The sequence below is a fragment of the Amblyomma mixtum genome, chromosome 1 (assembly GCF_055824585.1).
Source record: "Amblyomma mixtum isolate Tamu chromosome 1, ASM5582458v1, whole genome shotgun sequence".
Classification (NCBI taxonomy): Eukaryota; Metazoa; Arthropoda; class Arachnida; order Ixodida; family Ixodidae; genus Amblyomma; species Amblyomma mixtum.
The window spans coordinates 34,450,029-34,477,150 of record NC_143012.1 but is presented as its reverse complement, the minus strand read 5'-3'; the positions used below and the strand labels follow the sequence as shown (position 1 = coordinate 34,477,150).

The window sequence follows — 27,122 nt, the reverse complement described above, 5'->3', positions numbered from 1 at the left end:
TATCGCATCACGTCCGCAGCCGGCAGCACGTCTTTCCATCGTCGCCTCTTTTCCTTCCCCCTCATCCTTCTTTTTTTTTTCTGCACCCGAGGGTGTCGGCGTCGCGGTAGGGTGCGCCTGGGGTGCCTCTGCCGGCGCGTCGGGCGACGGGAAATGAACTGCCGAGGCGTCCGCCGCCGGCCGCCCCAAGCGGAGAGCCCCCCGGGTGGTTTCGTCGTTCGGGCAGTTGAGTGCAGTGCTTGCGAGGCCACATCCGCCGCTGCGTCCCACTGTGCCGCGCGAACTTCGAGCGATACTCTTCCGTTCTTTCCACGAAAACCAGCGCGGTCTCCTTCGCCTGTTCTGGCATTCAAGGCGCGCGTTTAAGATGGAGGCAGTGGTAGTAGTAGCAGTTTACTATGTAGGATGGGGTTTATTGCAGGCACTGGGACCTCAGAAGCAGGACGGTAACAGTCCGTGGTCGGCCAAGGCGAACTCACAGCACGCGCAGCGATTGCAATGCCGCTGCAAAGCAGAATGTTCTTCTTCGTCTTTACAACTAGCACACCCCTGGGAGATTAGTTAATCAACGACAGTTTCTGCCTATCCGTCAGATGCAACTGATGAAAGTCGAGCGTAAAATCGTTTAAAGATAAGAACGGTGTTGGTTGTTGGGTTTTCCACGTAAACAATTTTGCTGGGTCTGTCTTGACGAGAGAGAAAAAAGAAGTGTGTACCACCTGATATCGCGTAGCCCTTAGTCTCGATTCCGGCTTGCCGTGCCCTGTAGTGATGCAACTTCAGCAAACTCGCTTCAGGGCTTCGTCCAGTGCCTATAGAAGAGTTCGTTGGAAAAAGAACGTTCAGATTCCGCAACAGCCTTCACGCTTAAACCTTCCCTCTGCCTTTCTCTATTCCGAGTCGTGTTTGCCCCGTATCTACGAATTGGGTCTGCACCGAAGTTGTATTCGTAGGGTGGGAGGGGGGGAGTGTGCAGAGGAGTCCGCCAGGGGCCGCCACCAGGCCTCGTCGCCGAGGTGGCGGCCGGCCTCGGCGTCGTTTCCGGACCGCCGGCCGAACCCCCGCGGTGATGGATGGTGACGCCGATAAGGGGACGGCGGTGCACTTCACAAGGCCCTTTCCCGCTCTACTAAGGCTGTGTTCCTCGGCGTTAGGGCCCTCCTCTCTAGCGGGAAGGGGGGAGGGGCGTGTGTGTGCGTGTGCTTATTTTGCCGGGCGGAATTTCAGTGTGCCTCCGCCCTCGCGCACGACTCGACGTCGTAGTAGCCGTCGTGCCACCCTTCTTCTGCGGACCTAACCCCCCCCTGTGTATGGTCCTTGTACTGCTCCTCCGCGTCCTTTTGCGTATTTTTGGCTTCCCTCTTCCCGGAGGTTTGCATCTATCAGCCTCGCTGGAGCGAACGCAGATGTCACACGCTGTGGCGTGCCGGGTAGGAGGGCGGGATACTCGGCGGTAGTGGTTGCATCGAGGCTTGTTTTAGCGGAACTCCGATGTCATGCGAATCACGACTGTCGTGGTGTGAACTCGGCTTTTTAGGTCGTTTGGTGGCGCGAGTGCCCCCCCCCCCCCCCCCCCTTTTTTTTTTCCCCGCCATCACCGGAGTAATGTGTTCGTTCGAGTGAAAGTTGAAATGATTTGTTGGTTCTTTCTTTGATCTCCCTGCTTCCTCGTGAGCACATTTCCTTAATGTGTCAACAACTTCTCACTCACTATCGTAACGTACACTAATGCGAGGGTGCGTTCACTCTCTTTTTTCCCCTTTCACTCTCTCAATCTCTCTCCCCACGGCGCAGTTGAGGTGTCCATCTAGAGTGAGGCAATTACTGCGCATTTCGTTTTCTCACAGTCAATCGATAATATGTTTTGTGCAGCATGGCGTACACATTGTAGGGCATTAGCACTGTTAACAGGAGCTCCCCCATAGGCCGTGCCTTTGCGCGCCCCGCCCTATAGCGACCTGCCTGTGTTGGCAGCTCGCAGAAAAGAAATATTCCGGTACGTCCGCATAAAAACAACAAAAAATGTGTGGTGCTGTCGGCATTTATTTACTTCTACTTCTGTATCCTATTTTTTCCGCTGCGTTTTTCAACCGCTTCGTGGTGCGAAGCGACGGGCGGGAAGTAAGTATTCTTTCGCTCTCCTAATCTGTGTGCGTGCGCACTCTAAGCAGAAAGGGGTAAAGATAGTACGCGGTACTCTAGCACTAGAGGAGAGTTTACTCGGTACTCTAGCACTAGAGGAGAGTTTACTCGGTACTCTAGCACTAGAGGAGAGTTTACTCGGTACTCTAGCACTAGAGGAGAGTTTACTCCTTTTTTACTCCCATGTAGGCGTATTCGTGTTTAGAGAGAGAGGGAGAAAGTGTGTGTGTGTGTGTGTGTGTGTGTGTGTGTCCGCTCACCCGTGCTGATATAGTGCGAAGAATTTGCATCGGTATCTTGCGCAACCCTGTCCTTCGGCTTGTGTGGTTGGTGGTCGCACTTTCCATCACGCGAGGGCCACGCATCTTGTCACATGTCTCGCCTCGCGGCGGCAGCAGCATTCCTGCTCCATTTGCAATGCAGAAAAGCGCGCGTGGCGTGTGTTCGGAAGTACGGGGTGGTCGCCGTCGCTGCGGGGAGTGTTATGTTTGTGGTGTCCCTGCCCGTGTCCACCCCCCCCCCCCCCCCCCCCCGCCCCTCCTCTCCATCGCCGCTTGCGTCTCTACGAAACGACCTTTTGCGGTTGCATATGCGGTGGTTTAAAGATTCCGATTCCGAAGCAGTATTAGAAACTGAACGCGTTGCTTTAAAAAAAAAATAAACTATGCCTTGTAAAGCGTAAATTTGTTTCCCTTGTTTTTTTGCTGTGAGCTTTGTGCCAATTATGCTGATTCCTTTCCTTTTTATTTACGCCGCGTAAATAAAAATGAAAGGAATTAGCATAATTGGCACAGAGCTTGTTGTGAGGCTTGTTGTGAGAGAGTACTGCTAGGTCCCATAAAGTTGTGACGAACTTGCAGATATATCTCATTTCGGGATTCCAGTGCACAGTCTAGGAAGGAAATGTCGTGTAGTTTGATGGTTTGGCTTTCTTTATGGAATTTAACGTCCCAAAGCGACTCGGGCTATGAGGGACGCCGTAGTGGAGGGCTCCGGAAGTTTCGACCACCTGGGGTTCTTTAACGTCCACTGACATCGCACAGTACACGGACCTCTAGAATCGGGATCGAACCCGCGCCTTTCGGGTCAGCAGCCGAGCACCATATCCATTGAGCCACCGCGGCGGCTCCTGTCGGATAGTTTGAGCTTCTTATGCAATTTTTGTTACAGTACGATACAACCTAAAAAAAAAATATAATTTGGTAACAGTTGGTAACAAAAACAATTGGTCTGCGGCGGCCCGTATTACGCCGAGTTGTATCCGACCATCCGCCGCGTTTACATGAATGCAACAAAACGCGTCTTGAGTCGATTTTTCGAGAGAAAGAGCAGGGTTTGAGTACGAAATGCCCGCTCGTTCTCTGCTGTGTTCAAAAAGTGGACATCCCTCGAAAAGTGGACAGGAGTCGACTTCCTGTCGCACTCATGTAGGCGTGACTATAGTGGCTATGGCAGAGCGCTTGACAGAGGTACCCGACGGAAGTATACGCGCTGTGCGGCAAAGCGGTTTGCATAGCAGGGCTAGGTCAACTCTATTTCGAGAAGGCTGGCAGGTCATTGGATGTCACCCTCTACAAAACGTCCCTGTATTGTTAGAAGGCCGCTCGTGCCGTGGGCGGGGCAGGATGGACTGTTTACGTTTTAAACAATCCGGGCTGCCACTTCGCGCGGCAGCTACAGCGTGAGTGAGCCATTGCTACTCTTTTGGGTCGGCGAGTGGGGCTCGACTTATTTTGAGCCCATCAAGGCAGGCGCGTCAGCGGGCGCTTCCCTCGTCGCCGAATACCTTCTTTCCCTTCCCCTCTTTTGATCGCGGCCTTTGGCACTGGCTTCCAAACGGCATCGTTGTCAACAGGGTGAACGTCCCCCACTGGAGGGCTACACTCGTTGGGCATGAATGCTTATTTGAAGCGTTCCCAAAGCGACGGGCGGAATTCGCCCCTGGGATGGCAGTCTTCTCTCGTTAGAAAGTTCTAGAATGGGGGATCCTATCGATTGGGTTGTTGTTCTGCGCATGCGCGGTGGTGCCCCGCTATTCCCGTAATCGATAGAGTCCCCCTATACTAAAGCTCCCTATTGCAAAACTGTGCTATTGCACTAAAAGTGCAAATTATTACAAATGCTGCTACCCGGCCGCGGCGGTTGAATTTCTTTGAAGGAGAAATTCTAGACGCCCGTGTACTGGGCGATGTCAGTGCACGTTAAAGAACCCCTGGTGGTCGAAAGTTCCGGAGCCCTCCACTACGGCGTCTGTCAACCCCTGGCGGTCGAAGTTTCCGGAGCCCTCCACTACGGCGTCTCTCATAGCCTGAGTCGCTTTGGGACGTTGAACCCCATAAAACAAACCAACCAAATGCTGCATGATGGCACGAAAGCTTTGGTAGATAGGAGTAAGCGTAGCAGGGGGCGGCATAAAGTTAGATGGGCGGATGAAATTAAGAGGTTTGCGGAGATACGGCGTCCGCAGCTGGCAAAGGACAGGGTTAATTGGAGAGACATGGGAGAGTCCTTTGCAAACCTGCAGTGGGCGTAGTCAGGCTGATGATGAGGACGAACATGGGTCGGACGGGTCAGATTCAATCAACTTTTAAGACATAACGTGTTGAATCATTGTTCGCTCTAACCTTTAACAGGGGGAGCTTCCCGCGTGACTTTCTTGTGTGAGCAGGCATTGCAGCGTGCTTGAAAGTCCTCTTCGGTCAGATTTAACTGGCAATAAGAACTGCCGTTTTGTTTACTTTGTTTGGAAGAGCTTGAGGTCAGTGCGTACGAATGCGAAAATTCGCCGAGATTTATGACACAACTTTTTATGCTCTGACGAAGCAGCCTTCCGTATGTTTCCGTTCGCTAGGCGCGGTGTTGTGACTACTGCGAAGAGTTGGGGTCAACCCGTTCACGTCCTGTGCTCCGCCGCCCCTTAAAACCTGCCCCACTCGAGGCAAGCATCTGCTGCGTCTGTATCTTCGAGTCAAGAAGAAGAAGACGTGCAGTAGGGATGAGGTGGACGACTTCGGCACGGTTAATGTCGAGCAGGGGTCATGTTTTCCGGGTTGGTTACACGGGGGATAAGATTGAAGGGGAGCAGCAGCAGCGGGAGCCGGTGATCATTACGCCGCGTTGCGCACCGCTGTGTCTAATTGCGCGCAATCACACACGCTGGGTGAGGCAAGCCCAGGATGTGACCAGGAGCGTCGTCTCGGTCGGGAGGGGTGCGGTGGAGAGATCGAGGGGAGGGGGGAGGGGGGGGGGGTGCAAGCGTAATGGCTTTGGCTCACGGAGCAAGGGAAGCACTACGTTGTTTTGTGTTCGTTTTCGCACCCATGGCTTCTGGCTGTTCGGACGGGTGGAACTGGTTTCCGAGGGGAGAGAGAGGGAGGGGCGTTTCTCGCTCTCGTCGGATTTGCAAGGCCACGGCCTTCCCCTTGGCGGGGCGCCTAGGATATTTGCACGCGCCGGATGGCTCGCTCGAAGGATGCGGCGGCCGATGCCGCCACTGGCTGTGCTTGCATTCCGTGACGTGTTGTTCACCCCGTATTCGGTGGGTGCAGATTGACAGGTCCTGTTAGTCGACCTTGGCTTCCGTGAGGGCCGTGTCCGCCTGTGGTTGTGGGGTGAACAGCTTGGGCGTGGGGCGCGCGGTTTCAGGCTTTAGGATCAGCTGGAAGTTTTTTTTTTTTTTGCGGTGGGTGAGTGTTCTAGTAGAGCTCGGTGTTTTTTGGACCCCATGCGCTTCGTACACAGCCAGAGGGAAGTGAGGAAGCAGAGGGTAGGGTTGGTCCAAAGGCCTTAGAGCGGAAGCTTTTTTTTTTCTTCTGTCTTTCAGGAGCAGTAGCTCACGTTGGTTCCAGTTGTTTCTCTTTTCAATGCGTGTGTATTTATGAGGGTTTTCGATTATCCTTGAAGCATTTCTCTTTAAAACTACTCGTAGTGTTTTGCTAACTCCTTTTTGTGGTACATGTATCAGAGTGTGTTTGCGTTCCACTCTGCAGTGCCTTGGTGGTTGCATATTGGACACTGGCACAATTGTAGGCGTTAATGACTTTACCTGGAGTGCATTGTGCCACCAATTGGCGATGCCTTGCTTTTGGTGTTCTCACTGCCAGAAGATTAGTAGCCCTCTCCCAGTGGCACCATGCACTGCTAGCGATGAGTTCTTGCCTCTCTGGGAAATTCTAAGCAAATGAGCCAGTACCCAGCTAACCAAAAACCTCTCAGAGACGTCTAACCAAAAACCTCTCAGAGACGTCTAACCAAAAACCTCTCAGAGACGTCTAACTAGACCTCTCTGAGACGTCTAGCTAGACGTCTCTGAGAGGTTTTTGGTTAGACGTTTCTGAGAGGTTTTTGGTTTGCTAGGTACTAATGAGCAGTGTTCGCAGTAATGCTGATCTTTGATTGCCTGTTACTCTCTTGTCTTTCTGTAGGTCCTCACCAAAGAGCCGTGCTTGTTGACTGAAAGGGGCAGCACAACACCAGTGGGGACGCCGGGTGCGTGATCGGTGCAGCCCTGGTGTAGCGCCCACAGTTGATTCCAGCCAGCGGGGAGAGTTGCCTTTCTGCCATGGACGGGATGAGCTGGAGGTGCCTGGCCACCGTGGCCAGGCTTCTGCTTCTGCTGTGCGTGCTCCCAGGAGCCCGCCCATTTCCCTGCAAGTCCGTGTTCTCGCCCATTTCCGGAGGTAAGACCACGTGTGCTATGTGAGTGCACGTTTTTTTAGGGGTTAGATATTAAGCCCTCACTCATTTGTGTCACTATATGACACTAGAATGTCATCAGAAGTCTCAGCCGCCGCGGTGGCTCAGTGGTTACGGTGCTCGGCTGCTGACCCGAAAGACGCGGGTTCAGTCCCGGCCGCGGCGGTTGAATTTCTTTGGAGGAGAAATTCTAGAGACCCGTGTACTGTGCGATGTCAGTGCACATTAAAGAACCCCAGGTGGTCGAAATTTCCGGAGCCCTCCACTACGGCGTCTCTCATAGCCTTAGTCGCTTCGGGACGTTAAACCCCATAAACCAAACCATCATCAGAAGTCTCAATGCCTTCATAGTCAGAAAGCCTCTAATTCGACTTAGAAAGCCTCGGTGTAAAGCGAAATGTTGAAAGGTAAACACTTTGAGGGGAACTTTAAGTCGACTTAGAAAGCCTCGGTATGAAGCAAAATGTTGAAAGGTAAAACACTGTCAGGGGAACTTTTGGAACATTTAGGGTCCGCGAAACGCAGAATTGCTGCAGCAGAGCACAGCACAGGCCCGTGTGCTGTGCGATGTCAGTGCACGTGAAAGAACCCCAGGTGGTCGAAATTTCCGGAGCCCTTCACTACGGTGTCCTTCATAGCCTGAGTTGCTTCGGGACGTTAAACCCCAATAAACCAGCTATAACAGGTGTGCCAGTACCACCTAACAGTGGAGAAATAATGATGCCATTTTTAATGGTGCAGGTTCAGCTTGCCTACAAAAGCTTCGTGGCTAACGTGTTCAGTCTGCTTAAGATAGGGGCCAGAGACCTGATTTTCCAAAGCATTTCTGCCCATAGAGGCTGAGCACCAGACCAGGGGAAAAAACCTTTACTTATACTGAGACCGGTGACACCCAACATAACTGTGGATCAAACCCCGCACTTCTCGCATACAAGGAGGATCACTGTGGTGCAAAAATATTAAGGTGGAAGCCTTTAATGCCTCGTCGTTGTAAGCAGAAGTTGTTGACAGAAATGTCACGCTTTTCAATTGGTCGAAATAGTCGTGACGTCACAGTGCACGCATTTCAAACGGGGCCAATTGTACTTGGGCTAGTGACCATGCAACCAATTAAAGGTTGCTATAGTGATGCTCCAAGTAAGTGGGACTGAGTTTAGTTAATTGCTTAATTACCCAATTAGCCTAATTAACCCTTTTAGTCAGGCCAGATAAATAAATAAAACCAAGTAGGAAATTGGTCGAGTTCGGGAATCGAACCCCGGTCTCCGGAGTGCGAGAGGAGCATGCTAACCACTCCGCCATGCCAGCTGGATGGCTTGGAATGAACAAAGGCGGGTCTAGTGAATAGGGTGTCTTGTTCACTCCCATCTTCCTCCCTTCCCGTTATGGGGAGGTTTAGGTGTCCACCCAGATATGCAAGACAGATACATTTCCTTTCCTCAAAAACCAATTTACCCGCGAGCAAGGCGTAGATCCGAACGCAAGGCATAGATCCAAACGGGCGATGGCGTTCTGTGGGCTCCCTGGCAGCGTTGCAAGACACAGTCGTGTTTCAATCCTAGAGGCGAACAACGCATCAGTGATGCAAGCAGCAACACCGCGCTTAAGGCTTTCGCCTCACCGAACTTTAAGTAAACAAAGTGCCCCCCTGAATTTTTGTTCATGCTCGGAAGGATATCGTGCAACAGCCGAAATGCTTGTATCTCTTGTCCCCCTCCCTGCACTTAGACATGCCCAAGGACTTCAGCCTGAAAGTAGGGGATCCTCTGGTCCTCAACTGCACGCTGCTGACTCCTGAGTTCAAGATCAAGAGCAACATGTATTCAGTCAACGGGAGCCACCTGGAGATCAAGTTCAACGACACCCAGGTTCCCACTGAGCTGTTGACAACTGGCGACATGTGGGTGGCATTGCGCAAGGAGCGCTCGGAGTACTCGGACACCGGCAACTACAACTGCAACATCCGCGTGAGGACCGACTTGGACAACGCCAAGGTTTTCCACGTCTGCGCCACACAGGTCACGGTCGGAGGTGAGATGCCGACATGTTTGCAGAGTTACCAGCTAGGCCCTCTGCATGCAGCTGGTCCCCAATTTTCGTTCTTGCAGTTGCATGGACGACTGTTAGCTTCCTTGAGGAGTGAAAGTTTCAAGTTAGTTTATTACTTCATTGATTCATTCACACACAGTTGAGGTATTAGGGACAATGAGAGAGCCGACATGTGTGCTGTTCAAGCCAGAACCATGGAAATAAAACATGTGAATTTGCCTCCTAAGGATTACATGAAGATTGTACGTAGCAAACTAAGAGCCAAATGGCAAGCTTCCTGGGAAAATGAAGGAAACAACAAGCTGCATACTGTAAAGCCCATTTTAAAAGAATGGAAATCATGCCGCCATAAAGAGCGTTTTATCGAAGTAAATTTATGTCGTTTACGCATAGGTCACACACACGTCACCCATAGCTTCTTATTAACAAAAAAAGACAAACCTCTGTGTGAAATGTGTGGTGAGGAGCTCACAGTTAATCACATTTTAATTTCTTGTTCCCATCTCGAAGAACTTAGGAGAAAGTTTTTTACTGTATTTTACAATCAACACATTCCATTTCATCCTGCATTGCTTTTAGGCGAGCAAACACTTGTCGAGTTTTCACTTGTTTGTAAGTTTCTAAAGAAAGCCAATGTTTTAAACCTATTATAATGTAACCTCTATACACTTGACATAACATCATCTAACCTTGTGTTTGGCGCATGATAGCCATAGTTGCTTATGCGCCATAAAACCCCATATAACAAACAAAATAACAAATAACACACAGTTGACTTTTGTTGATTTGAACTTGCTTGCCCATTCGAACTTGATGCTTTCTTTTTTGTCAACGTGAAGTAATTTAAAAAGGCTTTCTTTAGTCTGAATTATGCATATTTCGAACCGGTTTTTGCTTCTTTTCAATTTCAGGCCATCAACAGTCGACTGAGTATTTATTTTGTCCTGTGAGCCAGACAGGCTTTTCCGGACTGTAGTGGGTACTGGAAAGGAGGAATGGGCTGTAAACAGATGCAAAAACTTTTAGTGCAAATTAGATTGTTTACTTGTACAGGATTTGTTAAATTTTCGCGGAGGAAAATGTAAGCGCACACAGCTTGTAGCACGTACAAGATTGTTTTTATTCGTTCAGTATTAGCCAAAATTAGATGAAAAATGTTTTCAAAAGTAGCGACCATCTAAGGCAATAGAAGTGCCAATGGTGGCTCACAAATTGATGGCATCTGGCAGTACAAAAATCAAACTTCCTATATAGCACTTTACATATGTATTGATCATCATCATCATCATCATCATCATCAGCCTGACTACACCCACTGCAGGGCAAAGGCCTCTCCCATGTCTCTCCAATTAACCCTGTCCTTTGCCAGTTGCCGCCACTGTATCCCCGCAAACTTCTTAATCTCATCCGCCCACCTAACTTTCTGCCGTCCCCTGCTACGTTTGCTTTCTCTTGGAATCCACTCCGTTACCCTTAAGGACCAGCGGTTATCTTGCCTTCGCATTACATGCCCTGCCCAAGCCCACTTCTTCCTCTTGATTTCAACTAGGATGTCATTAACCCGCGTTTGTTCCCTCACCCACTCTGCCCTCTTCCGATCTCTTAACGTTACACCTATCATTTTCCTTTCCATAGCTCACTGCGTTGTTCTTAACTTAAGCTGAACCCTCTTTGTTAGCCTCCACGTTTCTGCCCCATAGGTGAGTACATCTTACCTGCCATTGATAATGGCAGGTAAGATGTCGGCCAGGCACACTTTGAAATGCCGTGCACTTAAAGGCATTAATGAAGTGCGTCTCAGACAGAGCTGAGCTTACAAATTGCTGCATGAAATGCACATAGGCAGTTGTCTTTCTGGCCACTGGAAGCTGTTATAATATGTCCCTGTTGTTGTCACTACACAAAAATACCTGACACTTTCGCGCTGCATGGCGTTTGTGTGTCAGTGAACTGGGACACATGTTTCTGTTGTGTCGATGTTCGTCGGGCAGTTCTCGCAAATGCAGACCATTTGTATGTCATGTTCGGTTCTGTATTGTAGGCCATACTCATTGCAGCGGCCTTCCTTTTTGCAGACCTACCTCTTCCTGTAGAAAACTTCAGGTGCATCAACTATTACTTCTCGAATGTTACCTGCTACTGGGAGCCAACGCCAAACAGCGTCAAGACCACATACAGCCTGGGCGAGATGTTTAAATTCACAGAGTGAGTGGTTACGACAGTTGTGCACTCGTGTGATGGGAACCTCAGCATTTGCCGAGGATCCATGACGCAGTCTGAGCTCGTCTCTCAGCCTGTGCATACGTAATGAACAGGATAAAAGTAACATATTTTGCTCGTGTGTTTTAGTGACAAGTCAGTGTTGGACTGAAGGAGTAGCTGGCTGAGAAGGTTCTTGAGGTTCTTGTTCTTCAGGAAAGGTGCCATGCTACTATTGATGGAAGAGTGGGCCTGAATATGTGATTCTTTTGTTCAGTTTCTCTAAGGGCTGTATTTCCTGCAGGTCGCATGTGTTCACTGGTACGCTTGGGTCGACCAAGCTTAGAACGGCTCTCTCCTGTTTCCTAAAACATTGCGGAGGGCTTTGGGATAAATATGCCTCAATGGGCCTTAAATAATTTGTTGCAGCACTGTTTTACGCCTAGCATTTTAGTTCCGGTTTTCATGGGCTGGGATTATTGAGGCCAGTGTACTCAACTGCAAGTAGTATGCATTATGGAAGCAGTGATGCGTTTGCTGCTTTATCACAGTCTGCAGGGCTGTAATAAATTATTTCAACCTCACTCGGGCATGTCTTTACCAGTTCTTCATTGTGTAAGGCTGTGTGCACTGTGATCGGAAGTAATAGCAAAATTAATTAAAGCGGTGCTTGTATTCTTTTGATGCGTAACTAACTTCTTCTCTTTGCCGCTTGAAGCCACTGAAGGAAGTGCTGAAGTGTTCAGCGGGCATTGTGGATGACGCTCGTACAAAGCAAATGCTAAACACTTCACGCTCTTATGCAGCGAGCACCCAGTGTAAAGTTGTGTGCACTGTGATTGGAAGTAATAGCAAAATTAATTAAAGCGGTGCTTGTATTCTTTTGATGCGTAACTAACTTCTTCTTTTTGCCGCTTGAAGCCACTGAAGGAAGTGCTGAAGTGTTCAGCGGGCATTGTGGATGACGCTCGTACAAAGCAAACGCTAAACACTTCACGCTCTTATGCAGCGAGCACCCAGGGATCCACCGGAGATGTCCACTGCCGTCACACACTGGGAATGGTTCGTCATGTTCGTGGACCCTATCGTCCAATCCTGCGTTTCGCAAGGAAACCCGCGTGTTTCACTTCGTCCTCAACGGAACAAACGCTCTTGGAACGGCAAATTTCTCCTACATTAAGGAGCACCTAAAAATTGGTAAGGATGGGTTCGCTACCATAACGGGAGTGAAAGTTTTTTTCTTTTCTATTTTTGAAGTCATTGCACAGCACAGTAAAGAGCCCATGTAATGCGAGTGTTTTATCCATCTGGGATCATGAAAGGTTTTCTTATCCATTTTTATACGCTTGTTAAATTTTGCGTCCATTGTGTTAACTGCTAATTGTTTTTTTATACATTTCAGTGATTACTCAAAAAAGTTTTTCTATACCTTTTCTGTAACTACCGTATGCACTCGCATAAGAGGCGCACTTTTTTTTCCAGAAAATCTGGCTCGTAGTTCGGGGTGCCCCTAATACGCGGGGTAAAATTTCCGGAAATCTTTCGATTCACAAATAGTATTGATCTCGGTGTGCGGTGCGCCTATTATGCGAGGAAATAAAAAAGTCTGATTTTTCGCGGCGAAGTTGGTGGTGCGCCTATTATGCGAGTAAATACGGTACCCAGCGGAGTGTGGTAGACTGAGCAGTCTGTCGAAAGCTAGGAGCCAGCCGAGGGCTGTTGTCAGCAGCTCCCAGCGGCAGCATGGTTGTGTGCCAGGCAAAAAGGCATGTCTCTCTTGTAGTTCCGATGCCTTGAAAGACTGAGGAAGAACAGAAAGATGTCATAACTAATGGCGAAAGGGATAACAGTAACTGCGACAAGTGGAGCATAGGCTGCCTACTAGCGGAAAAAGCAACTTTGAGCACAGCAGATTGGCTCTAGCCCCACTTGCTCTGCTGAATTAACGGTGCAAATTCCCGACAAAACCACCAGTTCTGCACGTGTTTTTGCCAAACCGCAGCGCAAGAATTACTGGAATGTGTTTTTTTTTTTCCTTGTCTGCAGCTGTAGGCTGGCTGGCCTTATAAGTCAAGAAGTGTGCCTCACTGTACTTGTATGCTTGGGCAATTTGGCTTTATCGGGAAGAAATACCAAAAAGTTTGGTTTTTGAAGCTTTAGGCTTTGCCGTAATGCATTCCTCACATGTCGTGTTGCCGCTGACAGCGTTGAAACATCTTTTTTTTCTCCTTTCTTGTCCCTGCAGTAAAGATTTCGGACCCAGCCGACTTCAAATGCAGCGCTGTGTCCAAGCGAAGCATCACGCTTAGCTGGAACGCCAGCGCGGAGCAGCGGGAGAATCGGAAGTTGCTCGTCATATACGAGCTCCATTACCGGTCGCAGTACGAGTCAACATGGGAGGTATGTCCTATTTTTGCTGAAGTGTTTGTTCCTCGCCTTAGTTTTCTCCCCTTACTTCCTTTCATGATCCGTTCAGGTTTGTCGAAGTGCTAACTCTACCATGTTTACGGAGAGCGAGAATGTACCCGGGCATTTTTCGCGAGTGAACAACTGCGTAAATAGGGAAGATGACTGAGCTATTGATGATCGAGCCAATGAGGCGAGGTAATGAGTTATTGAAGCTCTTGGTTCATTTGGCAAACACTCCAAAGACCAGATTTAGTTCAAGGATTGTGATACATGGATGCAGTACGACGAATGTTGAAGTGTTCAGGACAGGATGTGAAACGTGGAACTCGCCAAATGTGCAGGTGAAACAAGATTAAGAATTTTAGCACGTGAAGTTTTCTCAGCTCCAATATGAACGCCTATTTTTGAATTTACGCTGTGTGGCTCCATTCTAGTGCTGCATAAATGAGTTTGTTGGCGAAGAAATAAGTGCCCTATGTGGGTGCCAGTATATATGGACTGTTGAACTTTGTGATGTGAAGGTTGGCAGTCTCTCTTTATGGTCGGTTTTTGGTCGACACGATGCCGCACTTTGCATCTTCAATCAGGCTTTCTGAGTTCACGTCCTGTGAGGTTGAAGGCTGTCTCGAGTGAATGAGATTTTTCTCTATCTAACTCTCTCAGCCTCTCTTTTCCATTTTCCTGAATGCAGACTACTGAAATTAGCTTGGCTTGGGGTGTCGGGCCTCAGCCATCTTTGTAGCTTGCTCATTTGATCTAGGTGACGGGTGCCGCTCGGAACATTTTAAGTGCGTCAGCAATGCTCGCGATGCTGAAGCGTTCTGTGGTGGCTTGGTTTTTGCCAGTTCCTTACCATAATTTATTTGCACAATGAACTATCAAAAAATGAAGGGGATAGGTGTCTATTACACGAGGTAAAATATGTAGAACAACCGTACTTCTTGACCGCAATACTAGGGGGTGCGTTCGTTGCGTGAGTGCATCCATTATGTGAGTAAATACATTATATCTTGCATGTAGGTGGCTGCATTATCATTGAAGTTTCTTTAAAGTCTCGGCGCATGAGATGACTGCATATACTTGTCACAACTAGTTTACGCTGAGTAAATACCCGTTAAAATAGTGGCTAGGCTCTCAGAGTTCACACGTTGCGTCTATCTTCAGGACCAAATGAAACGCGGACACAAGCGCACAAAAGAGGTTACTGTTAGGGAGGTGAGGGGTCCATTAACACTTCTTTAAGATGTTCTTTGCACCTTCAAAATGAAAATCAACTGCACTAGTATTCAATCTCCCTGAACCAAGATCTCCTCATCGTGTTTCATTGGACACTGATGCTGCAAGGCAGAAAAACAGGGAAGGTGATAGCGGAGACATGTACGAATGTAGTCACAGGGCAGGTAGGAAGAGTCATAAAGTTTGTTGTATAAACTGCGTAAAGTCCCTTGACTCGTTTTCTAAGTGCACTTGGAGCTACATGGCAGCACATCGCCCTCAAACACATCATGGTGCATCTACCAAGTGTTGTGATTTTACAAGCTCAGCCTCTACAGCACTGCGCACAACTTGAGGGAGGGAGGGCACACAGTTCTGCGTTAGAGGGATTTTCTTTTTTTGCTTACCGTCTTCTAGTCTCTTAGCCAAAAATTTTTCCTGTCCGTTGTTTTCGCACAAGCATCTCCCGTCTGGGTCGCTTTTCCCTCTCGTGGTGGTTATTGTCTGCTGGTTGACTGGTGACAGGACAATGGTCGTAGCTTGTCCGTGCAAAACTGGCAAACCGTCCATGCAAGTCAGGGCGAACCGTCCGTCCGTCCCATCTTTGTTCGATGCACGAGAAAGGGATCCTCGAGTTTTCCTCGTTGTCACTGGCACGAGGTGTGGAACACGGCAGGCTATAAATTCTGTCAAGAATTTTTCGCTTTACCCGGCCGCACCCCCAGCCAGCCCTTTCTGTGTTTTTCTTTTTCTATGCCTGCTGTTTGGTTGTATTTTAGTTGTTTTTAATGAAATGGGTTGTTTATATGTGTGAGGAAATGGTAGCATTGTTTGCTCAAGGCTAGCTGAATGTTTTGGAATTTTTTTTGCTGCATTTTCGACCGTATGCTAAACTTTAGTTGGCAGAAGCAGGCTGGGAGGTTCTTCGGGGTGTGGAAAACGAGGGGCTTCATTTTTTTATATTTCCTGAGAGCATGCAGCCACACTCAGCCTTCGAGCCTGCGATCATATAGGCATCATTATCAAATTGCATCGACCTAGCTGCAATTGAAGACAAATTGCTGCAACATTGGATATCTGGATATCCAATGCTGGATATCCAATGCTGGAGCACTGAATATCTCTGTATTAGATAAAGCAAACAGCTTGCCTGATGTGATGGAGTTCATTCCAGTATACGGTTATGGTTCATCAGCAACTCTTTATTATCGTCTGGACTGGTTTAGTCAGCTGTAAAATTGTATCAGCTACTGTATTCACCTAGAGTTTCTCACTCTCTCGCATTGTGGTGCTTGTTCCTACTGCGTTCGAGGCTGGATGCAATTTTATACTCTTGTGAAATTTCTGCGCATTTATTTGATTTGGTCCTAGAAGGTAGCCACACCTCTCTTAACATGTTCTTGCTTCAGTTCTCGCTAGCAGCATATGCTTCAGTACTGGAAAAGGGTTTTGCTTTGAGGGCTGGGGACTGAACATTATTTTATGTGCTTGAATTCAGTTCAACTGAAAGTTTGCTTTTTTTTCCCCGACACATACAGTGTTAACTGCACTGACACGGAAGCTGTAAGAGCAGCTTGACACGGCCGTAGTGCCAGTAGAATTGGCAGAGCAGCGCAGTACATGGGAGGTTAAAAAGTTGTAACATTCTAGCATCCCATCAGCAAAAAGAGTGGCATCTTATACCCCCTCACACGGGCGCTTTCGGAGGCTTTTGACCCGAAAACCTTGGAATATGTTCAGTCGCTATCTAAATAAACGGAGTTGTGTCACTGGTAGCAAACACGGTCGCTGTTAGATTCCGTCATCACACCATGTTGTTGTGGTGGTATTGTCGCCATCAATAATTTTGCAGGCGTGCAACCAATCTGCAGAGAAATTTGACCTGAAGCGGCTACAAACGGAATCTTTATTCGTTGCAGAACAATAATCACACTTGAAATTAATGTTGTTGTTTCAGACAAACTTATGCACTTTTGGGGGAAGCTGGTGGTGATTGTTTCTGTATCACAGGCAACGCTGTATTAAGGAGGGACACTGGTCTTGAAAAAAAAATTTTTATTAATGAAGTCAGAGTTACGAAATATTCAGGGAATATGTATTTTTGTGTGCTGGTTCTAAATATGTCATTTAATTTCATGTCAAACAATTCCTTGAGCACTTATGCACTTTTTATGCTAGTATCTTGCGGAGAGTTTTGAAGAAAATTTGCTTCGAGAAACTCACCGAAATGTATGCCATTGGGTTCTCTTGACGCCAAGGAATACAATAAGGATGAAATTGTCTTCCTGCCTATCATAAAACTTAAGTTATATAGTTTTGAAGTTGTTGCTTTAGAAATGAGAAGGAAAGTGTGTATTCCTGTTTCTGAAGTGGCAGCTTCAATACCCTATTACTCAAGTTCTATGAGAGCCAGGATGATAATTTCACCCTTATTGTATTCCTTGGTGTCAAGAGAACCCAATGGCATACATTTCAGCGAGTTTCCTGCAGCAAATTTTCAAAACTCTCCGCAAAATACTTGCATAAAAAGTGCATAAGTGCTTAAGGAATTGTTTTACATGGAATTAAATGACATATCTAGAATCAGCGCACAAAAATACATGTGCCCTGAAAATTTCATAACTATGACTAAATTAATAAAATTTTCTTTTCAAGACCAGTGTCCCCCCTTAAGCTTGCTCCAGTGTTTCAGAGCCTGGCCTGTCTTTTGTTTGTTTTTTTTTCTTCTGCAAAATAAGTTGTGTATTTCAAAGTCCCGTATCTTTCAGAGATGGTACTGCTCTGGTATCATTAACCATCAGATTGCTGCAAGCACTCTGCATCCAAGAGTGCACGCAGTCTCCGTTCGGAAGTCCTCGAGATCTCGGCAGAGTTCCGCGTTGCTCCGTTGACTCTGTGGCCATCAGTGCCGCTCGTGTCGCGACGCTCTGTTGGCCTTTGAGTCAATGAACTATCAGTTCAAGGGCCTTTGAGTCAATAGACTGTCAGTTCCAAGGGCCTTTGAAATGACCATATGACATGGGTATTATTAGAGCAAAATGAAAGTGATGCATATTTACAAGCATGCAATAAACCTGTTTTACGGTCTCATTTATGAAGAATGCGCAGAAAGTGCTGCACTGAATGGTACGCTCTCGACATACAAGAATTACAGTGTCTTCTCCTCTGTCTTTCTCCTTCCAAGATGGTGGAAGTGTTCAACAAGACCTCATACATGGTGCAAGGCCTGAACCCATACACGGCATACACCTTCCGTCTCCGGGGACGGGCGTCCGAGGCTGAGCTCGAGGAGCTGTGGACAAACGACGTCGAGCTGGCACAGACAACGCTGAAGGACGTGCCGGAAGCACCGCCGAGGATACCGCGGAGCGGCTTCAAGGTGCAGAACTACAAGTTCAGACGGACCATCGTGCTCAACTTTGAGGTGAGCGTCGTACCTCTGCTCACTTTCTTTCATTGTGTTTATGCACAGTCTGTCGAAGAAAAAGAGAGAGAGAGAAGTTAGAGCGAAACAAAACTGCGCGAAGACGACGGGACAAAAGAAAGGCACGAATACACACACACAAAGCGCAGACTTCCAACTGACTTTATTTTGTAAAAGCAGGGTGCTTATAAAGGCAATCACAGCAAACTAGGAGACAAGCAGAAGCAACGTGCGAACGGCAATGACAGAGTAAACAAGACCACGTGTGAATTACGACGCATGAAAAGTTCGGATGTGTCCATCTAAGAAATTGATTTCCTGACATGAAAGAGATAAAGAAGGGGCGCTAACACACTTATCACCCCTTTTAGAAATGAAATAGGCCTCGATGACTTCTCTTTTGGTTTTTGTTTTGGCCTTAGAAAGGAACTTTGTTTTTTCCAGGTAAGGAGAACAGTTTTTGGTGTCGCAGCTCTTACAGTGCAAGGGTAGAGAGAGAAAACGGTTTCATCTAATTCGAATGGCCGCCAAACATTCTTTTGGATAAAGTGATTCTATGTCAACTGCTGGTCACGTCTTGAGAAAGCAGGGACAATCAGCGAAAAGTGCCGGTCCTACGCGATGTCAACAACCCAGCTGTCAAGTGTTTCACAGGCGGGTAATCGCATAGGCGCTTCCCACAGATTGTCGCACTGCGTAAACAACCATGAGTACAAGCAGTACAAAGGAGAAGAGATTATTTAAGGGGGGCCGAGGGTCTTAAAACTAACCTTTTTATTTGTGGCTAGTGTATCATGAAATTTTGCACACAGATGCATTTTTCTCTTCTGATTCCAAAAATGTAGTCATAATTGAGCTGGTGGTCTTAGAAGATCAAAAGTTGTCTTGAATTCTAGAGTGTAATTTGGTAATTTCTTACGCAGCTTTAATGAACTTTCTCATTGTATTTTCTTGCTTTTAATTACATGAATTGATAGCCAGCGAATTCCCATACCCGATGACATTCTGACTTTTTTTGTTTGGGCCACGTATAAATAGCAATTTACAATTAGCTTAACGAGTTGCAGTGTCAAATACTGCGACCTTTTGCTCTCGATATAGTATATCAGGATGACATGCCTTTAGAGAAAAACGAAGAATGTCACCGGGTATGGGAACTCTCTGGCTATCAATTCATGTAAATAAAAGCAACAAAATTCAATCAGAAAGTTCATTAAAGCTGCGTAAGAAACTACCTAATTACATTCCAGTCTTTGTAAGATTTAAGACCACCAGCTCAGTTATGACTACATACTTGGAATCGGGAGAGAAAAACACATGTGTGCAAAATTTCATGATATTCTAGCCACAAATAAAAAAGTTAGTTTAAGGACCCTCGTCCACCCTTAATAGAACTGCAGCGCAGATTGCGTTTTATTTATTTAAACGAGCCCTAGCTGTTTGTAAGCAACAATGTAAACAAAAGTATGAGTGCAGTCGTCTTCATCGGCATACTCGTGGGGAGATTTCAGGCTGACACGGTAAATGTTCAGTGGTGTACTAATATCTTCAAGTACTCACTTAGCGAGTGCACGAGGTATTTGCTAAACAAACAGCAGAAAAAGAAGCAAGCAGCGGATATCAATATCAGCAGCCACAGAGCCGAAGCAGCCGCACGGCATAGCTGTGGGCAGGGCGAAGCAGTTGTGACAACAGAGAAGGCCGATGTGGGCTGTGTTCGCGCTTCGAAGGCATTCCAAAATCTCGAATATCGTTGCGGAGTGTTGTAGACTTGAATGTGATCTGAACCAGTTCCGTTGAAAAACTTATACTGCTGTCACACGGGCACTTTCGATCGCGATCGGTCTCGAGCGCGGTTGAAGTTTGAAGCGCGATCGAGGTGGACAGCTGCTACACGTATCCACTCGATTCCGATCAACAAGTTAGATTGCTACATACGAGATGGCGCTGCGCCTACTGTCATCATCGCTATCGATTTCTAATAAATTAAAAACAACAATCGTTAATAAAAATTTTATTGTGAAAATTTCAAACTATGAGCAGAAAAAGCAGCTTAATTACTTTCTGCTGCCACCAGCAGTAGACTCGATAGCAAACAGCAGCAAAACAACGCTCGGTGCACGCGTGAACGGTAGCGCCATCTAGTGACAAGGCACCAAAGCACATCAACGCTGTGATGAAGAAGTTTTCTTCCGTAATTACTGGTAGCTAGGGTCAGTGCATTGCAAACCTTTTTTTCGTTCCAAGAAGAAAAACTGCAAATAGTAGAAAATGTAACAGCTGACTAAAAGCAAGACAACTGCTTCGCCAGGTGTCACTCTTGCGAGGTAAACACACTGCATTTAGTTAGGCCTAGGAGCTTGAAAATCGCCAAATTATCTGAAAAACAGGGGCTAGTTATCGCTTAAATCTCTATGCGTGTGCGAGAGTGTGCGAAATAAAAGCGAACCGCTACCATTTGAGCGAGCTATCGCATCGAAGAATCCAGCGGTGACATGTATTTATTTCGAAGCGGGCGAGCAGGGCGCCGCCATCTTGTCAACGCATCCCCTCGATCGTGCTCCATGCGCTCGAGCAGGATTGTGGTCGATCACGGTTGAATTCGCCGTGTAGCAACGCCGAATCTGCATCGAGTTCGATTTCGATCGACTCGATCGTGATTGAAAGTGCCCGTGTGACAGCAGTATGAGTGTAGCAGTGTAAGTGCGGCAGTCGAGTTGAACGACATTCGGTTTGAAGGCATTCAAAACGCCTGCGTAGCAGGAGTATGATGTGTCTGTGGTCAATTTTTTTTTAGGTAGGGAAGCCCAGTACTCCTGTGCTGCATGGTTTAAGGTTCTTGGTGTAACTCACTTTTAATTTCTGTCAGTCTAATTGTTTTTCCCCTCTCTCTTTTGTGGTTGCGTAATGCAGGCCCTTCCAAAGAAAAAGTGGAATGGAGCCACACTTCAGTACCTTGTGAGGTGCTGTGAGGGGGAGAACGTGCTCGACGAGAACTGCGAGAACAAGACGGTCGACATGCCGACCGCATCGTTCGACAATCTGTCCCTCAATTCCCGCTACTACTTCCAGCTGTGGTCACTCAACGAGATGGGCCTCTCCAGAGTCCACTCCAGCCTCAGTGTTGACAAGTATAACGAATGTAAGTACGAGCAGCACTATACTGTTTCCTAATGCTGCCTTTAGTGTTTAAAGAAAGGGAGCTGACTTCTCTCATTTCAAATCTGGTCTAGACTTATTTGTGTTTCCTGGTAGCTTAGTTTATCAAGAGGTCCTTGCTTTTGCATACCTTTCAGTGTTGAACGAAGAAAAGCAAGCTTTTGTGGAAAAAAGAAAAATTGACAGCATTTAATAATATCTTGAGGCCATCTGGTAAGGCCCATGTACTGTCAAGCGCTCAAGACAAGCGCTGACTCGAAACTGAAATTTTTTACTGAAAGGAGCAAACATATATACATAATAATCAAGTGGAAATACAGAGCAAAGAGCATTGGACCAGCAAAATCAAGATCAACAACAATCGCAACTCATCCGCCACGTGGCGAAGTCTGATCAAAGGTCCACTCCCCCCCCCTCGTTCTTTAAAACCGAAGTGAAAAAATCATGAATTATCTAAAAATAATACCTCTTTGTCAACTAATGCCAGTGAAGGCTGGCTGACTCACTGTGGCTGCTTCTTCCTGATGAAATAAGCTTCCATTATTTCCCTGGTAATTCTATCCCCGTGGTGAATCAAAATTTTAGTTTTTGTGACCAAGGGGCGGCACTTGTGTATATATGTTTGCTCCTTTCAATAAACAATGTCAGTTTTGAGTCGGCACTCGTCTGCGTAGTCATCGTCCTTCGTCTTGTTCGCGCTGTACCCCCCATGATAAACTATTACAAACTCACCCAGCTATCCATCCTTCTTCAACGAATTGTGATATGCATTATGAAATGGTGAAACCGGGGTCGTGGTCTCTGCCATTGCAGTGCTCAACAGGCCGCAAGACATCCGAGTAATTGCGCTTGGATCGGGCGCTTACAACGTGTCGTGGCGGCCGCCGTCCATTGCTCAGCCGTCTGTGCCGGGTTCTTCAACGTCAACCTCGGTGGAGGAAGGGCACAGCGGAAGAGAGCTGACCAGCTACACGGTGTTCTGGTGCCCGCGGATGCTGCCGCGCTCGTACAGCTGCAACGAGTCGCTGGAGTGGCGGAAGCTGGAGCTCAACGTGTCCTCCCTGACACTCCAGCTCGATCCGAGCAACGTGTACCAGTTTGCCGTGGCGGCACAGACCGCCGACAGGGCGTCGGAGATGGACTGGACGACTTGCGTCATTCCCTACTCCAGGGGTGAGTGCGCTTTCGTCTTCCTTCTTTCTTGATTGATATTTTGTTTGGTGCGGACTTGGGTGTGGTTGACTTGTGTGCTCGGGGATTCAGAAAGAGCCAAAGTACTGTTAATTTATGGACATTATAAATTTATTTATTCATTTGTACCTTTAACCTTTATATGTTGTGGCCTGTAAGAGGGCATTGATTGGGGATGCGGAGAATTGTATATACTCAACAAAAGGACTTTGAAATATTGTAACGCGGCGGCCAGCCGAAGAATGAGGCGTGGTGAACGATGGCTATGAGATGATTTAATGGCCGCTGGCCTAGCGCGAGTGCTCCGTCCCGCGCCACTGCCAGCTTCGTCTTCGTCACACTACCTGGGGCCTCCGAGCGATCGTCCCGATCGGTGACGAACAGACGGCGAAATGGCGATGGTCTTGAGTGAAGGATCGAACAATATGTAGAAAATGGTGCAGTGCTGGCCGCCACGATGAGAAAGATGAGAGAATGAGTCCCGGTCCACGAAGCATCCGGGCCGTAGGGTGCCAGGTGCTGACGGCCGAGGTCTCTGGACGCACCGAACGGCGGGGCAGGGGGGCGGTGTCTTCACGTTTGGGCCTTGGGTCAGTGGGGTCTTGGGTCGGTGGGGTCTTGGGTCGGTGGGGTCTTGGGTCGGTGGGGTCTTGGGTCCATCGGGTCTTGGGTCCGTCGGGTCCTGCGTCGTGTCGTGTGGTCCGGGCGGGGGACGGGGCTGGGGTGAGCGGCGAGGTCGGTTCAGGTCGGGCGGGCTGGGGCACGGCCGTGCGGCGCTGACCAGGCACTCACGGCCGACGTCCACGGCAGGCCCAGGACGCCGAAGCTCCGGGACCAGGATGGCGATGAAGGGACCCCAGCACCTCACACCAAATGTAACGCGGTGGCCAGCCGAAGAATGAGGCGTGGTGAACGATGGCTATGAGATGATTTAATGGCCGCTGGCCTAGCGCGGGCGCTCCGTCCCGTGCCACTGCCAGCTTCGTCTTCGTCACAATATTATTACATATTGTAAGAACATACATATTGTATGTATACATACAATACAATACAATATGTATACATATTGTAAGAGGAAGAAGTGGGCCTGGGCAGGGCATGTAATGCAAAGGAAAGATAACCGCTGGTCCTTAAGGGTAACGGAGTGGATTCCAAGAGAAGGCAAGCGTAGCAGGGGCTGGCAGAAAGTTAGGTGGGCGGATGAGATTAGAAATTTGCGGGAATACGGTGGCCGCAACTAGCGAAGGACAGGGTTAATTGGAGAGACATGGGAGAGGCCTTTGCCCTGCAGTGGGCATAGTCAGGCTGACGATGATGATGAAAAAGAATGACTGTTGTTTTGTCTACGTAATATGAAATAATAGAAAAGGTCAACGCCACACATCCGCTAACGGGCACTAAACAGTCTGCAAGTGTGCACTGTGGATAGTAAACATTATGGGAGATTGGTAGAGGTGAGCAAGAGTGTAGTTTAGATATGAGGAGAAGAAAATGTAGTGTGTCAATTTCGGAGGAAATTCGCTACTAATTGGCTCAAAAAACAAAAACAAAGCAGTAATACAGCAGGTCAGCTTTTGCGTTTTCTCAGAGCTGTTTGTGTCTGTCGTAGAGTTTGTTTATCTTTTTTTTTCGTGGTCTAACGTTTCTTCTTTTTTTCTTGCAGAACTCGAGAAAATCACGCAAGTGTCGCTGAGAAGGAACACTGACAACGAGCTGGCGATGCATTGGCAGCTGGAGTGCAGTGCACTGAAGTCATACGTACAGAGCTACCAAATCGAAGTGTGCATGGTGCTGCCAAGGGACAAGACTAATGCACTACACGATGCTGCTGGTAAGGCTGTTATTAATTATTGATGGTTGCTTTAGTAATGAAGACCTGTACTATCACGCTCAGTATGACTCGCAACACGTATCAGGTTTTGCGAGCTCATGTCAGGAAGCTATGCTAGTTCGTGGCTGTAACGAAGTTCGTATATAGCTGCTGAGCAGTTTTCATGGTGCCTGGTACTGTGCAGCACAGCGTAATCTTTTGCTATTAAACGCAAACCAAGAGAAAGTGCCCGATAAAGCGTTGCAGGTCATTCTGGTCGCAACTGTACATGCGAGTGCCTTTGCTGCCTTAACTATTACAGAGTAGATTGTGCTGAAGCTTCTTCACTTGCACATGGTGCCCTGTAGTGGGCTAGACTTGTACCATCCTTTGTAGCTTCGACCTCTTGATCTTTTGTGCGTGTGGTGGAAACTGTAGAATACTGCTGCTAAAAAGGGTAGGGGGGAAAGAAAAAAAAAATTTACCATACCAGCTGGGGAGTGCAGTAACCAAATAAATTGGTTGGTTGGTTTATAGGGTTTAACGTCCCAAAGCGACTAAGGCTATGAGAGACGCCGTAGTGGAGGGCTCCGGAAATTTCGACCACCTGGGGTTCTTTAACATGCACTGACATCGCACAGTACACGGGCCTCTAGAATTTCTCCTCCAAAGAAATTCCAGCCGCTGTGGCCGGGATCGAACCCGCGTCTTTTGGGTCAGCAGCCGAGCACCATAACCACTGAGCCATTTCAAAGCAAGACTGTAGCATTGAACTGAATGCAAGCTCATCAACCTCAGAACTTTCTTTTTTTTATCTTCTCAGCTGGGGCAGCGTGCTTCTCTTGATTTGCAAGGCTTTGTTGCTCTAGTTAGTGCACTCGCGATAATTCTGGTTGGTAGGGGAGTCGGCTTCAAGTCTACCCCAAGTCTCCTCTGGTGCTATCCAGAAACCGCACTTTTTCTAAGCTCTAGGGAACAGGGAAAAGCAGCTTAGGAGCTTGTGCTTTTCTTGCGTGCTTCTGTTGCATGTCGTACTGCAGCACTGCCTACCCTCATCATAGTTTCATGCATTTGGTTTACACTAGCTTGTTTACGAATATCCCTCAAGAGAAAAGTATACAGCAGCTGTATCTTACCGGTACTCACCTATGGGGCAGAAACATGGAGGCTAACAAAGAGGGTTCAGCTTAAGTTAAGGACAACGCAGTGAACTATGGAGAGAAAAATGATAGGCGTAACGTCAAGAGATCGGAAGTGGGCGGAGTGGGTGAGGGAAAAAAACGCGGGTTAATGACATCCTAGTTGAAAAAAAGAGGAAGAAATGATCTTGGGCAGGGCATGTAATGCGAATTCAAGATAACCGCTGGTCCTTAAGGGTAACGGAGTGGATTCCAAGAGAAGGCAAGCTTAGCAGGGGTAGGCAGGAAGTTAGGTGGGCGGATGAGGTTAAGAAATTTGCGGGAATACGGTGGCCGCAACTGGCGAAAGACAAGGTTAATTGGCGAGACATGGCAGAGGCCTTTGCCCTGCAGTGGGCGTATTCAGGTTGATGATGATGATGAGCTTGTCTCACTAGCTACCGGAAGTGCAGGCCGTGCGCGCTGCGGCTGAGCATAGTCCAGTCAAGCCAGACCAAGCCATGTCTAAAGTCAGAATGGGTGCTGGTATGCATGGGAGGACATTCATGGCGCATCATGCAGGGCTGCTCCTGCATTTGTGATATGGGCTAACCGAGTTTGTATTACGTGGGAATTCTTGAACAGGGCTGGCCCACAGCATTGTAGTGGCCAGAAAACAGCAATACCCAGAAAATAACAGCAGGGTTCTGTCATACATGCTTAGTTTGCTTGATATCTCGGACACCTCGTTGGACTGATGCTGTGCATCGCACTCAACAACTCTCTTGAAATAGTACGCTCTTAGCGCATTGAATGGGGTGAGAATTCCAGCTCTGCAGGGGATGAGAGCAGCCCTTTCGTGGGCTCATGTGACATGAACCGTGCCTTTTTTTTTATTTTTCCCCATTCCGTCAGGTTGCGTGTCAAGCAAGTATGACCCCAAGACCTGCAAAATCTATAACGTGACGGACCCCAATGCCGAGGAAGTGGAGCTGGTGGGACTGAAGACTAACACAGTCTACCGGGCCGTTGTCCGTGCATCTTCTGGAGGGAAGTTGACCGAGGACAGTCCTGCCCAGTGTAACATGAAAGAGTCAGGTGAGCGCCAGGCCGCCTTCTCTTCACCTTCACCTTATTCGTTTTCTGTCCTGTGCACTTTCTGGGGGAGCTCATGGGTTTTATTTTTTTGTGAAATTGAAGCATATGGATTTTTAGCCCTTTCATCATTGTGCTACTGAAAAGTGTCGCTGAGAAAACTTGCTTTACACAGCCAAGCTTTATGGGATGATTCGCATGGAAACTTTCATGTTACAGTGACGAGTCTATTGCAGAGAGTCTATTGCCTCCTCAGTCCATGCTAGGTGTATCGTCAATGTTGAGTTCACATATCGCTTGCGCTGATGACTCAACCTGTTCGTAATCTATACTGAGGGCAGCCAAAAGTAAGGCATTTGACTGCCTCAAATTCACGGAGATTGGTGATCACTACTGATGCTTTCTTCAACTTTCTTCGAGGCTGTTTGTGCGCATTGGCTAGAATACCCTCACCTTGCATTCTCTTTGCAATGCTGCAGCTAAGTTTGTGTTCCTCCTCCTGCCTTGTTTCAGCGCTGGCCGTAGGTATCGTGATCGGAATCGCCGTCGGAGGAGCTGTGGGTCTTACTGTGTTCGTCTTTGTCCTCTACCTGCTGGCACGATGGTGAGGCTTCCT

General features: G+C 47.8%; 1 protein-coding gene across 4 annotated transcripts in view; it reads left to right on the top strand.

Moving 5' to 3' along the window:
• LOC149365985 (uncharacterized) overlaps positions 1-27,122 on the top strand; it is a 195,152-nt gene that overhangs the window by 152,415 nt on the left and 15,615 nt on the right. For all 4 annotated transcript variants that reach the window (XM_089547455.1, XM_089547453.1, XM_089547454.1 and 1 more), the window contains 11 exons: positions 6,567-6,821; positions 8,566-8,868; positions 10,962-11,091; positions 12,095-12,282; positions 13,331-13,485; positions 17,894-18,133; positions 21,047-21,275; positions 22,106-22,465; positions 24,147-24,314; positions 26,327-26,509; positions 27,020-27,110. In XM_089547455.1, the coding sequence (XP_089403581.1) occupies positions 6,704-6,821; positions 8,566-8,868; positions 10,962-11,091; positions 12,095-12,282; positions 13,331-13,485; positions 17,894-18,133; positions 21,047-21,275; positions 22,106-22,465; positions 24,147-24,314; positions 26,327-26,509; positions 27,020-27,110 (2,165 nt within the window). In that variant the 5' untranslated portion in view covers positions 6,567-6,703. The remainder of the gene's footprint in view (positions 1-6,566; positions 6,822-8,565; positions 8,869-10,961; positions 11,092-12,094; positions 12,283-13,330; positions 13,486-17,893; positions 18,134-21,046; positions 21,276-22,105; positions 22,466-24,146; positions 24,315-26,326; positions 26,510-27,019; positions 27,111-27,122) is intronic.